General features: G+C 39.4%; 1 protein-coding gene across 1 annotated transcript in view; it reads right to left on the reverse strand.

The window, feature by feature from the left end:
• Positions 1-17,135, reverse strand: part of AFF2 (AF4/FMR2 family member 2) — a 504,395-nt gene that overhangs the window by 94,758 nt on the left and 392,502 nt on the right. Inside the window, exon 7 of the mRNA XM_033200831.1 lies at positions 11,884-11,980. Coding sequence (XP_033056722.1) covers positions 11,884-11,980 — 97 coding nt within the window. The remainder of the gene's footprint in view (positions 1-11,883; positions 11,981-17,135) is intronic.

The following is a 17,135-nucleotide window of genomic DNA, read 5'->3' on the forward strand; positions in this document are numbered from 1 at the left end:
TCATTTTTATTTATATACTAAATACTAACTGACTGTTTGTATCTCAGTTTTCTTATTGAGAAAATGAGAACGCTGGAGTAAAAACTCTCTATGGTCATTTTAAGGTCTGGTATTCTATATTTTAATACACACACAGGAGTATTTCACATATATCTAAAAGGATTACATCCATATATATATAATATATATATTTATATATGGATATATAATATATAACATAATATATAATATATATGGATATGTATTTTTTTCTCATTTTTTCTCATATATATATACATGTGTATATATATATAAAGTGGACTAAGCCTTCATATTTAGCCCTGAATCATATATATATGTGTGATTGAATATTGAGTGAAGGACTTTGGCAACAATGTTCTTGGCAACAATGGTGTTTGCCCTTTATTACGTAAAGTCTGTAGTATACAATGGAGAATGTAGGGTTCAAGGGAAGGAATTTTAAGCAGAAATTGGATAGAGTCAGACTTGATTTGGGTAGATAAATGTGGATACAATAAGGAAGATGGACACAATGAGGGAGAACCAGGAAGCTAGGGAGTTACTTTCTTGTTAATCAAAAGAGAAGTAATGAACACAAGAACATGGCAGATCAAACCAGTATGTCTCTTCGACCACAGACAGCATTACTATTTCTGTGCTAACGACTCAAAATAGTCTGAACTAGGAGGCAAAAAATAGCAACTAATTGTCTAATGTACTCAATTTTCCCTCAGTCTATTTCTAACTATAGTCAGGAAAACCAGGCTCTGTAGCATGTCCTGGTAGTATTATGAGGTCTATACTATCGTCATTCAGGAAGGGAGCCTCTCAGGAAACACTACTTCTGCTCTGGCTGGAAGGGACAATATAATATGTTTTATCAGAAGAAAGTGTGGAATTTTTTTCAGTTTCTGCCAAAAGAGCTGAAACACATGGAAGCCTCTCTCCAAATACTGTATCTATTCACCATTAGTTATAGACTGAGAAGGAGAATCTTGCTGGGTTGGAAGATAGCTGCTGCCATTATCTGCAGGCATGCACACTGCCAATAAAGAGTTGTGCCACAGAGTCTAATTTGTCTACTTGAGATGTCTTCTCCTTCATCTTTTGAAGCCTCAATTGTAACAGTTGTGAAACTACATCAGGATTTACACAAATATATTAAAACAGAAAAGTTGCTGAGAACAGTTTCATGGTCACATTGTGAAGACTTAATGGTACAAAATCAATGTTTTCACGGCTCCTGAGGGAAGCTGAATTAACATCATCCCCCAAACAGATTGTTCTCTCTTCAGGATAGTTTCCTTCCCCCTCATTTCATAACACATCTGCTCCCCTAAGCTAAGGAGTTATACCTAGCATGGTGTTTCTCGGCAGATGCAGTAAAGAGGAATAGAGACTTACTAAGACTTAATGACCCTCGAGTCCATGCTTATGCCCAGAGGATTCTGAAGGCTAGACTCGGGGATTCTGGGACATGCCTGATCATAGGGATGCTCTCACCCACTATAAAGTTTTCTCCACGTTACCAGGCAGGCTCGTGGCTCAGAGGCTCAAAGGGGAACCTAATCGCTGTCTTTAAGAAACTGGGCTCATGCTGTGATTCTGCTCCAAGTGAGAGCTGGGAGAAGAAATATTAGAGAGGTAAGAATGGGCAGGAGAGGTGAGAAGATACAGAGGGGAGAAGAAGAGGGCAAATGAGGATATAAGAGGCCAGGTTCTTTCACTTTTCTGAGGAATTATCACAAGCACCACTGCACTACTTTCTTCACAGAGGAACACAACAGAGCATATGGAATTGGAACAGACATCCATAGGTGAGGGCAGTGGTGTGTCAATCAGTAATGCACAGAATTTCCATTCGTCTCGGTATCTCTGTATCTCTCTCTCTCTCCCCTCCCCCTCCCTGTCTTACACACACACACACACACACACACTCACAGAGTACACTGTTCACAGCCAGAACACCACAAATACAGTCATATAGTAGCATGGCCATACTTGCTGTCAATAAGACAAAAGGATGTTATTGCAGACTTCATTTATATGTGTGTGTTTAAGGTGGTGGGTGGGTGTCACTTATGTCAATATTCAAATAAAATTACATGGGTATTAACACATTTGGTCTGTACACTATCTCTTGCCCTCATTGTCTGCGTGAATTTAATGTTGCCAATTGTAACTTGGTTCCCTGTATCCCTACTACTTTATGGAACCGTACCCAAGCCATTTTCATTGTAAGCACAGTACCCCTGCTAGCAAAATACAGGGGTAGAGGAAGGGTAGAGGAAGCAGTGGGAAAAGCCCTGTGAGCTTGCTGGGCCCCCCAGTAAGCAATTTCCGCCTTGCCTCACAGGGGTCCTTTAGGAGGGCTGCCAGAGGCACTGGGAAAAGGCTACAGGGAGAAGGAAACCTCCAGCTGAACTTTGTAACAATTTGAACCCATTGAGAAATCTGGCCAGAACTCAGGGAAGGGCATGAATCCAGAGTGCAGACTCCACAGGAGGGGGACGAACTAAAGCCCTACTTGCTTTTGCAGCAATGTTGCCAGAAATGACAGGATTTTATACTCTTTTATGGCTAAATAATAATCAATTTTGTGTGTATATGTGTGTGTGTGTATGTATATATATATATATATATATATATATCACATTTTAACCATTTATTTGTTGATGAACATTTAGATTGATTCCATATCTTAGCTATTGTGACTTGTGCAGCAATAAACACGGTGGTGCAAGTATTCCTTTAATATACTGATTTTCTTTACTTTGGAAAACTACCCAGTAGTGAGATTGTTGGATCATATAGTAGTTTTATTTTTAGTTTTTTGAGAAAGACACACACACATATATATGATTCAGGGCTAAATATGAAGTCTTAGTCGGCCTCCATTAACAAGAAATCAGCTTTAGCAAGTTTATACATTTTTAGTAAAATGTTCCAAAGACTCCTATGAAATTTTTGCTGTGTGAAATATGAGTTATGTGGCCCCATACATTTTAGAAAGTTCTGTTTCTTTTTTCTGCCCATCCACCTGTATTTTGAATGGTTAGTGTTGGATTGGTTTATCTCAAATTTGGAAACCCTTCTGTGCACTTAACAATGCTTACATTCTTTGCTCTTGATAAATAAACATAAAAGTAAATATAGCTGCTTAAGAAAATATCAATTCAGTTTTCCATGCAGAGCAAGGTCCTTGGTGTTTGCAGCCTGCCTGGTGACTTTTTTAGCAGATGGCAGATATCTGGCGGGGATGGGGCAGAGTTAAGCATTCTTGAGCCCTAAACCGAAGCCCCAGTACATTTTTCAAGCAAGAATATAAATTTCAAAATCTTACTTTTTCAAAGTGGCAAAGTGTTTCATTATATAACTTTTGCTTGAGGTGTGCATGCTGTTCTAGGTATATTCCAGAACCCTGATTAAACTCAAGGTTTGGAAACTACCAATGAAGTTAGGCACACATGTTGCATTTTCTGGGACTTACTTACGAATGACTCCAGAATGAAACTTCCAGGCTGCAAGAATGGATTAGGACCCTAATTGGGGTGATGGAGAGACTTAAGAAAAAGAACGTGCTGGGACCAACCGGGGGTGGGGTTTGAGTGAAGAAAGGACCAATGATGTCTAGCCACTTCCTCCAGACCAGAAAGGGCAACATGATGAGGACTGTTTCTCCAGGCACTTCAACTGAAATCTGTACTTAGTGGTCCCCAGCTTTCCAGAGGTGGCTGATACTCTCACTGCCACACTCTTTACAGAACCATATATGTGCTGTGTGCTCTTTGTGGGTGAAAAGGCTGTGGTCATCCCTGTCATACATGAACATTATATATTTTGAAATGACATCATATTCATTTTTGTTTCTGTTTGGATATTGGGGCAAGCAACATATCCTCACCAGTGTTTGACTTAAAGTCATTGTGGAAAAGTGCTAAGCTAAGCAAAACAGCTATTGGCTTTGCAACTGAAATGCTCAAAGTTGGATAATTCATAAAGTGTATTAGACATTAACCAGCATTTGGTCATTACTGACCATGTGATAAGCACAATACGTAAAAACATTACACTTCCATGCATCTCTGTATGCTCAAAGCATTCTACTATATATAGATTACAAGTCAAAAAAATTGGTACTAAAGGAGAAGACCTAATTGTAATAAAAAATTCAGCACACAGGTTTCTAAACAGTCACGGACTTGTCTCAAGCATTTTAAAAACCACATCATACAAGCCCTAAGCAGTTTCTTGTTAATCTAGTCTCTGTGCTAATATAGCCAAATGGGAAATACAATCTTGGGAATATGAAGGCCAATGTTATTCTATTAACCTTTTATGTTATCCTATTTACTTTCCTGTCTTCAATGAATAAATTTTTTTTTTTTTTTTTTTTTTTTTTTTTTTGAGACGGAGTCTCGCTCTGCCGCCCAGGCTAGAGTGCAGTGGCCGGATCTCGGCTCACTGCAAGCTCTACCTCCCGGGTTTATGCCATTCTCCTGCCTCAGTCTCCCGAGTAGCTGGGACTACAGGCGCCCGCCACCTCGCCCGGCTAGTTTTTTGTATTTTTTTAGTAGAGACGGGGTTTCACCCTGTTAGCCAGGATGGTCTCGATCTCCTGACCTCGTGATCCGCCCGTCTCGGCCTCCCAAAGTGCTGGGATTACAGGCTTGAGCCACCGCGCCCGGCTTCAATGAATAAATTAAAATGTCCTCTCATTCTCTAATTGGTGGAGAGTTTGAGTATGACAATGTATAGATTTTATTCAGCTACATTCTGTAACCTTAACGGCCCAAATGCTATCATTCTGTGAGGGATTTCAATGAAAGGCAATGACAGATAAACTGTTTACATTAAAAGACTCTATCAAAGTTATTTTGCACCCAGTTTCATCCTAATCCATCTGCTCTTTCTAGAGCTCTGACAGGCTGACCTCTCTTGCTGTGTGTGTCGTATCGATGTCATTACCAAAGAGGCTTTCCCCAGCCTTTCTGCTGATAACAAAGTAAATGGAAATGCAGAGAAACCTCGGGGAGGTAACAACTTGTTCAGTATGATGAGGGAGAACTGTGGCTACAAAATAGGACTGATTACAGCAGGGAAGAGTATCTGTTGTCACAACTAATATATTCTCTACAGCACACCAACTTCAAAAGAGCTAGATGATAGCAGGAGTAAAATTTATTGCATCTTTTTCATTAGCAAACTTAAAACATAAATGCGGGCTTTCAATTTAATGTGGCTACTAGGTTCTGAAAGTTCAGTGGTGTGCATCACAGGTATCAGGAACACATCCCAAAGCTGCCAGAATGTTCGGGTCTTCAGTGGCTATGTAATAATTTCATTTGAAATTCTCAAATAGCAACCAGGTCAGTAAGCTCACTCAACAAGAACAACCACCATAACCATAACCACCACCAAACAACAAACAAATCAAAATGGATCAAATATAAGACCAAAATCAAGAAACTGGATTAAAAGTAACTTTTTTTGTGTTAGGTAATTAGTAATCTGAAGATTAAACAAACAAACAAACAAACAAACAAACAAAACTATGAAGTGGAGAGGAAGATCTAAGAAGATTATTGTTTTCTGTAAATGCTCATATGCTTAAGGTGCAACTCTGCGACTAGTGTCTAGTTGGAAAGTCCATACATCTCCAGTAATTAATATGCTTTCAATTAAGTGAATATTTCACAGAATACCAGGGTACTTCTTTGGCAGAAAAAGAAATAAGATGGGGTTAAATAAAATTGGGTACACTGGATCTACTCATGATCATGTGCCCAGACACAACACATTAGAATGTTTCGTGTTCAAATAAAATTTTAATGGTTCAGTTCTGTTTTTAAAGCACTAGCATACTACTCCAAGCTTTATGTAGAGTCTTTTAGTGAACCTGGTCACTAATTGAACATTTTCAGTCATATCAAATGTTTTCTGAACTTACTAACTGTGCTAAATGAAGTCATCTAATATTTTAATCTAATTCATATTAATAAGATGTCATTAATGTTGTAATGCCCTAAAGGAAATTTCTAACAAGACCCATCTCTTTCATGGCTTTTAGATTTCTAAAGTCTGCTGCTTCTAATGCCAATGTGAGATAACTGCGGCATGGGACAGCCAGGCCCAGATCTAAATAGGTTTCAGAACCCAGTCATCACAAGCCAACCTGCTACCTGTGGACACCAGACTACATGTTTAGGGCTGTGGAAATCAGACATCATAATATCACTCAATTAAACATTAAGCAGATGTTTACCTGGCTCTAAGAGCATGTGCTGGAGGGAGCTTTGCAGTTTGCCTGCCACATATTCTAGAAGCCTTTGGAATAAGTCAAATTGCCGATAGTTTAAAACTTTAAAGACAGTGATTTTAATAAACCTGTCGATACAATTTCTTTGTTAAAAAAAAAAATTGAGACTGATTAGGCTACTTATATTGAAAGAGAAGCACAAGGTCTATATCTTTAGATCTTTTATTGAACTGCAAGCAGAGCATCAATAACTGCTTCTCAGCTGTAAATGAAAATTGATTCCAGGTTTAACTCCTAATTTTCAGGGGTTCCTTTAACCCCGAGAAAAATGAAAAGAAAAACTGACAAAAAAGAAAAACCAGAGGTTTAGTGGTATGAGGCAGGGGCATACAGAAATACAGAGAACATAACATATTCCCACTCCCAAAACATCTGTCCTCCTGGGTCAGGCCACTCCCTACCCAAACCCCAGTGGCCATCTCTGCCTGCCCTGGAGGACTGACTTGAAAATGGCAATTCAATAAGTGTTTCATGGGGAAGGCCAGGGCTGGATTTTATATCTATGATGCCATCTATGATGGCAGCTGAGAAGTAAAAAATGCAGTCAGTCGGGTAATGGACACCATGTGGCCCCCAAATCTCAACCATGCCATTGATATCAAACTTAAAAAATACATGGCACCACATATGTTTATTCAGACACTAAGTACATAGCACTACGTCTAATTCCAACACTGTTCTGGATGTTTGCAAAGTCCAATGTCAACTTCAAATAGTTATTTATCTCCCATTCAGGGATAGCTCCTGAGAGAGAGCCAAGATGAGTACAGCATCCTAGAAGAGCCTTCAAGCCTTTCTTTAGGGCATAACATGAGCTCAGAAAGAGAAGTTAAGAACTGCAATAGAAGGGTATGAATCAACTCTCCACCCATGCCAATCCTTGGAAGAAAAACTCTTTTAGAGACACATAATTTCCTGGAGGACTTGGTGCAGATCATTGGCAACCTAACCTTTCTTCCTGGGATCTCTAGTTTAAAAGTTGTCAGGGCTTAGAGGAAAGTTAAGGTCATTCATATCCAATGGCTGCCTTTGGGGGCCAGTTAAGACATGCAACGCAGTTCCTAGCAGATCCCTATGGATACCTAGGCCAAAATGAAGGGCTGTGTCTATTTCCCTATGGATCCTAAAGAGAGGGCTGCCAGTTAATGTTTAAAAGGACCACAAGGAAGAGTAACCACTTATTGTGTAGTTCAAAGCATTTTCTTATACACTGTCTTCACTTGATCCTTACAATACTCCTATGAGTCAGACAAGGCTGGTTTATTCCAGTCTACTGGTAAAAGATCTGAGATTTAGAGATGTTAAACAACCTTCCCATGCAATATAGCTAGTATTTGAGGCCTGGGATTAAACCCCAGGCTTCCTTATTCCAAAAATTATGTTCTTAATATCTACATTAAAATTACTCATGGCCAGGCACACAGCTAATCAACTTTAGGATGACAGAACATTTTCATTCAAGTTTGCCATATACAGGATAGATAATCCAGCAGCTGTCTTTAACATCCCATTCCTTACAAGAAAAGGGAAAGTAAATATATGTAGCATCTCAAAGAATATGAAGCTTTTTAGATCATTAGTAGCACTCATAATGATGATGATTATTATCACGTAAAGTGGTGAGTAATTACCATGTGCTAAGCATAGTGTCACGTGCTTTCGCCTGTATTGATTCACCTAATCATTGAATCCCCAGTATGACCCAATGAAGAAGGTCCTATTTTTACCTCTATTTTATAGGTACTTAGATCTTTGCCCAAGGTCAACCAGTTTGAGTGTGGCAGAGCTAGAATTCAAAGCCATGTCTGTGTGACTATATAGCTATAATCTCACATACTCTCCTACACTGTCCCAGCATTGTCCCACCACCTTAGAACACAGCATGGATATGTCTGCTGTCCAAATAGTCCCAACCAAGAAAGTCAAATGCAGTAGAGGACTAGAGAGAAAATACAAAGTTTTAACAGGTATTTTCAGGCTGCAATCACTATCGCTTCTTCATTGAAGCCATGCACATGTATGATTATATATCGCTTACTTTAAAGAGTCATTCAAGGGTAAAATCTTCTGTTAAAAAAGTTTTCTTATGATCATGAGTCTCTATGGCTGACCATTTGGTATCTTTAATTTATATATTATAATTCCCCCATTCTGGACTCATGTTCCATTTTCCCATTTGAGGGAATAATATTTAGCATTTGAACATACTCTACTTGCTCTGCTAGTGTTTATGCACACGACCTGTCACCTGGCTCAGCATGGCTAATACTGCTGTAGAAGGTGGAAGTGGCAAAAAAGGGGAGGCTGTTTTGATCGTAAGATACTCAGTACCCAAATGCCAGTTTAGAAGCCGACACAACTTGATCCTGTATTTCATTTTCATGCATGTATTTGAAACGTATTCTCTTGGGGATGTTTATGCTCTAAGCCCACAGTATAAGCTCTTAGGCACTGTTTGAAAAAGATTGCTGTATATTCACTACACCTGGATAATCTGAGTTTCGTCAAATGAGTCAAGGTGTGATGACTATGGATGAGATGATTTGGGGACGTCTCCAGAAAGTAAATGGCTTTTTTATTGGACTATGTCTGCATGAATGCAGCCACTGAGTTCTGAGCCATTTCTATTATGTCAGCTGAAACCAGCAGTGTTGTCTGGGCCCTTGAGTACAGTTTTATGGACTAATGCATTTGTCTGTATGCTTTCTCCCCAATCATTCTGCCACAAATGGAGTGACTCTGCAATTTTTTTGCTCAGCTAAGAGGCCCAACCCTACTGCTAAGGTTTGCTGTAAGGTTCAAATGAGACACCACACCTAGCTTGTGCCTGGCACAGAGCAAGAGTGGTTCTAAAAACGGTAATCTCAATACTCCTCCTTATGATGATGCTGGAGGTATGACTGTCCCAATTCAAAGACAAGTGAACAGTACTATGTTATCTACATGGCACTATATTATCTAAAAATGATTTTGGTGATTCCTCTATAAGTTAACTGTAGAATTACCGTGTGACTCATCAATTCCACTCCTAGGTACACACCAGAAAGAAAACATGTCTATATGAAACTTGTACACAAATCTTCACAGTAGCACTACTCACAGTAGCCAAAAGTTGGAAACAATCAAAATGTCCGTCTAATGATGAGTAGATAAAGAAAATGTGGTTTATTCATACAATGGAATGCTACTTAGCCATAAAACAAAATGAAGTACTGATACATGGCATCGAAGAATCAAGAAAACATTATGGTGAGTGAAAGAAGCCAGACAAAAAAGGTCACATGTTATAGGATTCCAGTTATATGAAACAGACAAATCCATAGAGTCAAAAAGTAGATTAGCAGTTGTAAGGGGTTAGGGGGAGGGGGAAATGGGGAGTAACTGTTTAACGGGTATGGAATTTCCACTTGGAGTGATGAAAAATTCTGGAACTGGGATGGATGCACAACCTTGTGAATGTATTAAGTGTCACAGAATTGAACACTTTAAAATGGTTAATTTTACATTAAGTGAATTTTGCCACAAAAAAGAGAAAATTATGTCAACCCATTTACTTTTGCAAAAGGACATTATGCATCCTAAAGGCAGAGCTCTGCAAACATTGCTAGTATTACTGCTGCCACTACTGCACAAGCATTCTCTTTTGGTCTATAGCCTTCCAGGTCTTGTAACTAATCTTCAGACTCTAGAAGGAGGGTTCATTTGCAAATGTTTATAACCTTGTGCCTACATCTTGCTCCTAGGACTCAGTTAGAGGGAATAAGTTATCATTTTGCCTCACCTTAGAGCCCCCAGTTCAATCTCCCCATCCAATTTTCACTGAGAATCTAGGCCTTTTTGAGGAAGACATCATGACTAGAGGCAGCATGCCATAAAAAGGTTCCAACCTACCAATCCTGATCATCTGAGAGTCTCAGCACTTACAAAAAGTCAGTGAATATACCCTAAAACCCAGATGATTCAGGCCAACAGACCCTTTGCCAATTTTAAGATAAATACAGAAAATAACTTTATAAGTTAAAAAGATTACATTCATATAATTACATGAAGAGGAAGTCAATGTGCAAAATCTACTTTCAATTATTATTGAATTCTGCTTTAAACATTTCGATTAAAAAGCAACTTTTTATCTGTCAAAATCAATGATCTGGAATGTTTTCGTTTTTGCTTCTGTTTTACTTACAAATATGATGCTCCTGTCATTGGCGTATTAAATGTGTGAGGCAGAAATGACAATTTTTGGAAATTAAGTGTGCATTTTACATTTGCTATGAAGCCCAACTCAAGTAGGAGGGAGACAGCTTGCATTCAGCAAATGTACACCAAGCCCCTGGGAAACAGTTGTGAAATTGGCTTAGGCCAGCACTGTGTAGTCTGCACTTACCCTATGGTTGTTCTTGATAAAGCACTAAACTTGCAAAGATGCAATTATTTTTTACATATTATTAAAATTCAAGCACAAGAAAGTGGAGAAAGTAAAGTAGATGAAAGTTTTGGCCACATAACTTTGAAGATGGATTTGATTTTTAAAGTATACCAGAATGGTAGGAGTTCTAGTGTGGCAAACAACTGTAGATGAGAATAGAGTACCTGAACCTTGATAATTTTTCCTAAGCTTTTCTTTGCAGGCTCTTCCTCATGAAATGTTTAATCAACATGGAATTCCATATTTGTTAACTCTCTTGAAATATCAGTGCATAAGCATTCCTTTAAACAGTCTGTTTTATAATGTAGCAGACTTCACTGTAGGAAGATCTTGGTCAGGTACTGGATTTAAAGAAAGGCAATCCTGCATTCCTCATTTGAGGTGATAAGCACACCCAGAAGGACCTCACATTCCAGACAGTTCTCCATCAAAGAGAAAATGTGCAAGCATCATTGACACCACATACTAGGTTGCCATTCTCATGAGTCATAAATGATACTTGGCCTTTTCAAATCATAAAGTCCAGTCTCATTGAAATGCTGAAAACACGCATTTCTGCCATCTCATTTGGTGGTAAAGTACTGTAAATGCTTAAAGTGTGGAATAGAAGGAGACAAGGGCAGCAGCAAGTTTTTGCCAAATGTCTTTTGCCTAAAGGTTCATTTAAGTGGCGAGATGTTGCATATTGATTCTCAGCTGCATTCTGAAATGGTACATCTGGGAAAGGTGAATGAAGCATCACATTTATATCTAAATTAATGAGTATGGGCTCCAAGCCTCACACCAGAGTCACCAAACGAAAGTTATACCTCACCCAGGACAATAAGTAGTCCAAGAGAGGGTAAGACAATCTCTATTGCTTACTACTGACCAGCATTTGTGTATGGAACAGAGAGAGAGATTGGAGGGGGTTGAAAGCAGTTTTAAAGAGCTCTGCATCTCCTTACTATAGCTTTAATGAAAGTTTGAGCTGATTTGACTTGTTCCAGAACACTATGCTCATCTTTGTTTCTTTCCCTCTCTCCAAAGCCCAGAGATAAAGCATGGGGAAGTTTGTGCATGTCAAAGCATGTCAAAGCCATTCCAGTTCCTCCTGCTCCCCACTTAGTCCCAAAACAAAGCCCCAAGCTCTTCTTACCTGGTAGAGCTCAGTGGCAGTGCACTGAGTGGTCAAGGTCTTCACAGGCTCAAGGTCATCTTCATCACTGCTCAGCTTCAGGTCATCCTCAAGCATCCTACAAAGAGATCAGAGTGGTGTTTGAGTTAGAAAACATATTTTCTAAATCATCCTCAGATACATCTTGCAATGAGAATAAAGTATTGGAGCTACAATCTGACAGCTGCAAATCCTTCAAATGTGTAGAGGGAACTAAGATCGTTTCACCTAATTAGATATTTGAGCTCTTATATTTATGTCATACTTTGCACATATCTTTCCTCTCTACCTTCCCCTAAATCAAGGGGAAAATACTATTTCAGGATCTCCAGAGATGACTGGATTCTATACGTTTTTGCTACTAAAAGTGCAATAAATGTACTGATCAATCACTGTGTATGTGGGATGTGGCATTGGATCTCTACACGACAAGGTGCTCGGAGTCTCCCATGAAAGAAGAGGGCCATGATCACAGTCCCTAGCTCTAGAGGCTGTTGTCAAAGCCTGCTGGGTCTCTCTGGATGACGGAGGTAAAAGGCACAGTGAACCTGGACTCTCTTTCAGTGCCCTCTGCTGCTGGGTAGCTAGGTGGCCACAAAAGAGCTGGGAGAGAAATGGCTAGTCATTAACCTTCTGATATATGACCGATCTCTTCCTGTAAAATTTGATCTGAGAGATGTAAGCCCATGATGTGGATAAGAAATCTTTCTTTCCTAAGGCAAGGCACCTGAAAAACGAGTGGTCTGGATTTTGGTGATGAACTAGCACTTTCAAAATTGTTTATGGAGTCACAGAGCCTTTTGTTTCCATAGAGATATTAATTCCAGTGGCATCCTCTCTATCTCCAAGTGTGAGCTACAGCAGGAAGAATAGCTTATTATCTTAAAATTCCAGCTACACTGTCTTTAAAGACCTATTGGTGTTCATATTTTTATTTACTAAATACAACTTTATACCTCATCCTTAGGCTTCAAGAGGGGACAGTCTCAGCCTCTCTGGACCAATGACCATTTCCTATGCATATATTGCTTTTTCTTGCATCTAGGCTCTGCATCAGGCTCAGTTAGTTCCAGGTCTAGAAATCTCTTTCTCAACTCTAGAAATCCCATGTATCCTTTGTAGCCCAATGATCCCACTTCCTCTACAAAAGCTTTCTAGAAAGAACTCCCATCTCAGGAAGAATATTTTTTTCCTCTGCCCAACCCTTAGCTCCATCTGGATCACAGCACAGCTTTCCACTGAATCTCTCCCCACTAGTCCGTATTTCCCATGAGGGCAGGGGGTGCAGCATTTTCACCTCACTGTGCTTCACAGCATCTTCCCACAAATGATAGAGTCTACTGGGATCATTTTGCAGACAAGGAAGGAAAGATTCAGAGAGGTGAATTGCTTTGCTCAAGCTCACACAGTTATTAATCGTTAGTGCTAGAGCCACTCCTGAAATTTCCATCTCTGTAATCCCACTTGGGTGCTTTTCCAGAAGAGAAGCCAGAAGGGAAAAGGAAGCTTCTAATTTGATAAATAGGGGGAAAGTTACTTCAGAGGTTATGTTCAAGTATTGAAAAGAGAGTCAGGGCAGAGTGGATATCCAATAACTCTCCAAGAAAAGCACAGCTCCCCCACTTTCATGCTCAGTCACATAACACTAGAATGTTTACACTGAGGTCTGCAAACCAAAGACTGATATAAAGGATGATTGGTGGGAAGGACAACTGTTAGAGTAGCTTTCAGATAAACTAAATTTGCAGGATTTATGACTGTCCTTCAGAGACTAATGGATGTTTTGAAGATCTTAGAGAAGGAGAAAAAGTGTATCTTGGTATTTCTTTTGCAGTTGCAGGCTCATGACTGAACAAATAATTCTTTACAACACATTGTGGGAGATGAAGACTATATCATTCTCATAAGCTATAGAACTTAAATATTTAAAAACTACCTATGCTTGTTATTATAAATGGCTTTACTTCCCGTGTGTGTGTGTGTGTGTGTGTGTGTGTATGTGTGTGTGTGTATCTCGATACAGCTAGGGAATGTCTATGTGTTAATCTATATTCAAGTAGTCAGCAAAAGAAATGGTAAATAATTCCTGCATTTAGAGGGTCAATTTTCAGAGACAGAGGAAGTCCTAAGTATTTGACCAACAGCATGGAACTTGGTCCTCACAATACTTCTATGAAGGAGTTGGTGTTACAGCTGCACTTTTCAGATGGAGACTCTGAGGTTTAGAGAGATTAAGGGGCTTGCTTGTGAACAGACAGCTAGAAATCAAGGAGGCAAACATGGAACCTAGATCATCTCCAGACAGAATTGGGAGTAGACAAGGTTTTCCTAGAGGGTGCAACTTATAAAAGATGGTATATTCAATAAAATTGACAGCAACAACAAAAACCTCACAAAACATATTAGCATGGAGTCAAGACATTGGGATTCAATTGCTGGCTAATCATAAACCCCAATATCTGGGGTAATTTACCAGCTCTGAGGTTCATCTGTGCCCCTCATCTCTTCAATGGGATAATACTTTGGTTCTGTCACAGGAGGGTGGTGGTGAGCATAACAGGAGCTAATGCATGTGAAAGTGCTTTATGAAAGCACAAAACTAATAATGCGGGGCACCATTAGTTTGGAAAGATATCTCAGTTGGAAATAATGAACTTCATTAATACTATTAACAAGTAATCAGAAGCAGAAGTTTCTGTGTGCCTTTGCTCCTCTCCTTTTAATTTTCTGAACAGTCTGAAGGTAATCCATGATGACTTGGGAAATGTCTAAGGGCATCTCAAGACCAGATGTAGAAATGTGCTTGTGGTCTTCAGGTTTCTCTCCTTCAGGTAGAAGTAGCACATCCAGAGTCAGAGCACAGAGTTCTGAACTCAGCAGTTATTTTACTCTCCAATCAACATTATATTATTTTTAACATGGAGATGAAATGCACTCCAACGTACAATTCTGGAAATAGGCAGCCAATCTACACAGTGATTGACATTAAACAACCTCCCCCACCCCGCCCCCACCATGCAACAAGCTTGGTATGGATTTGGTTGTTAATAAAGGAAAATCTGATGCATATATTTAAGTCCCAGTAAACACAAGTCAAGGAAGTAACTAGGAAGGCAAATTACTATTAGTTATCTCTGGAGGCACTAGGCATTCATTTCATTCCACTTCTTCCCTGACCTATTAAGCTTTATTATTGAATATACATGTACTTGTTTGCATTTTCATCCTTGGCTAATGCTGAACATTACTCTAGGGAAAGCGTAGGATTATGAAAGATTTTAGATTTAATTATTATAGCAGCACCATTCACACCCAATGCAGTTAAAGTCGTCTCAGCAGAAAAATGGTGATCTCTTTTCATGAGGTTATAATTCCATAGACAATTCATCACACATTGGCTATCAAAAAAATGTTAAAAAAATTGCTCATATAAATGTATGCTTGTGTGTGTGATCTTAAAAACAAAACAAACAAAACAAAACAAAACAAAAAAACAGACATTGTTCTTCAACTTTTCAATTAGGTGAAAACAGAACCCTGTTGTTTGTTCAGGGTCTAGTCAACCACAATGTTCATCTTGGTGTAAAAATGTTTTTATTGGCCGGGCGCGGTGGCTCAAGCCTGTAATCCCAGCACTTTGGGAGGCCGAGACGGGCGGATCACGAGGTCAGGAGATCGAGACCATCCTGGCTAATACGGTGAAACCCCGTCTCTACTAAAAAAAATACAAAAACTAGCCGGGCGAGGTGGCGGGCGCCTGTAGTCCCAGCTACTTGGGAGGCTGAGGCAGGAGAATGGCGGAAACCCAGGAGGCGGAGCTTGCAGTGAGCTGAGATCTGGCCACTGCACTCCAGTCCGGGCGACAGAGCGAGACTCCGCCTCAAAAAAAAAAAAAAAAAAAAAAAAAAGTTTTTATTTTTACTATGATCTATAATTTCTAGTATTAAGACATAGAATAACCTATAAAACTGAACAAAAACCCAAGTTCTTGCCCTGAGGAGATGATCCTATAAAAGTTCAGATAGTGAAATTTGGATGAGATGGAATGGACCAAAAGAGGATCTTTGTCCTTGGTTTTCTGAGGTTCAAGCTGAGCTTAGTGGCCTCCAAGGGCTCTTTGCACTGAAACATTCTAGTGCACTATGACATGACAGGTCCCATGTGAATCATAACCATAAAATCATAAGATCACACTTCAAAAACTTTGCCAATTTACATAGTGGAATGCTTAGGTGATTTTGAAGAGGTTAAAATAGAGGGCTTGAAACATTATTATAGAAAGTTGTGGGAAGAAGCCCTTAGTTGAGTCAGCATGAACTTATGAGCAAGGTCTCGAGAAACAAAAAGACCTAAGTTCAAATACAGGAATTCCTATTGGATTTTTTTTTATCCAGTAAATAAGACCCTTTAAATCTCAATTTTCTATATGTTAAAATGGGTAATAATAATATCCACTCTGGACAATTTTTAGAATTAGAAAATAAAGATTATACAAATTGCCTAGGAGCCAATATAGCTACCAGCTATCACTTTCATCTTAGTTACTATTGATATTGTTATTATTATTGTCAGAGGAATTTTGTTGTACAATAATTTTTAAAAGCTATGGTGGTAACCCAAAGGCTGGCAGAGGTATCAGGCCCTACACATCATTGGAAACTCTTGACCAAATAAGGAGAGATTCAAAGACTATTAAGGAGTTTGGAAAGTTTCGGAGCTTTGGTTTACTCATCTAGAAATGGCCTAAACTCATCAGGTCTGTCTTGGGTTTTCTTAGATCCTCTTGGAGTGCTTAAGATATCCCAGAAATTTGAAAGTCAGTCGCAAGAGGAAACATCCAGACAGTACCAAGTGAGAGTTCAGAAAAAAACGAATGGCCCCAATGTTCTGACTCTCATACGTGGGAATCTACCTGCTGATCCAGAGAAATGAACCAAGGGTGACCCCCCACTGGAAGTTGTGCTCACCTTGAGCACCGTGTCTTTAGGCCTGTCACTCTCAGGAGGCTGTTCCGACACACATCTGGCTCTGAAGTTTGTATGTAAGACTGCGCATAATAGGCTCCTAGTTGATCCAGAATCCTTGCTCAGAAACAACCGTTGGCACATTGAGTTGTTCTTAGAACTTGCAAGCCTACACAGTGCCTTTTTGTGAACTACAAAATGATGTTCCTCTTGGCAGACAGCAGCACTCGATACTGGGTAAATTCCAGCTTCAAGGTATCTATAGTGCTA

This window comes from Trachypithecus francoisi, unplaced genomic scaffold, assembly GCF_009764315.1.
Source record: "Trachypithecus francoisi isolate TF-2019V2 unplaced genomic scaffold, Tfra_2.0 Lachesis_group6, whole genome shotgun sequence".
In the NCBI taxonomy this organism is placed as follows: domain Eukaryota; kingdom Metazoa; phylum Chordata; class Mammalia; order Primates; family Cercopithecidae; genus Trachypithecus; species Trachypithecus francoisi.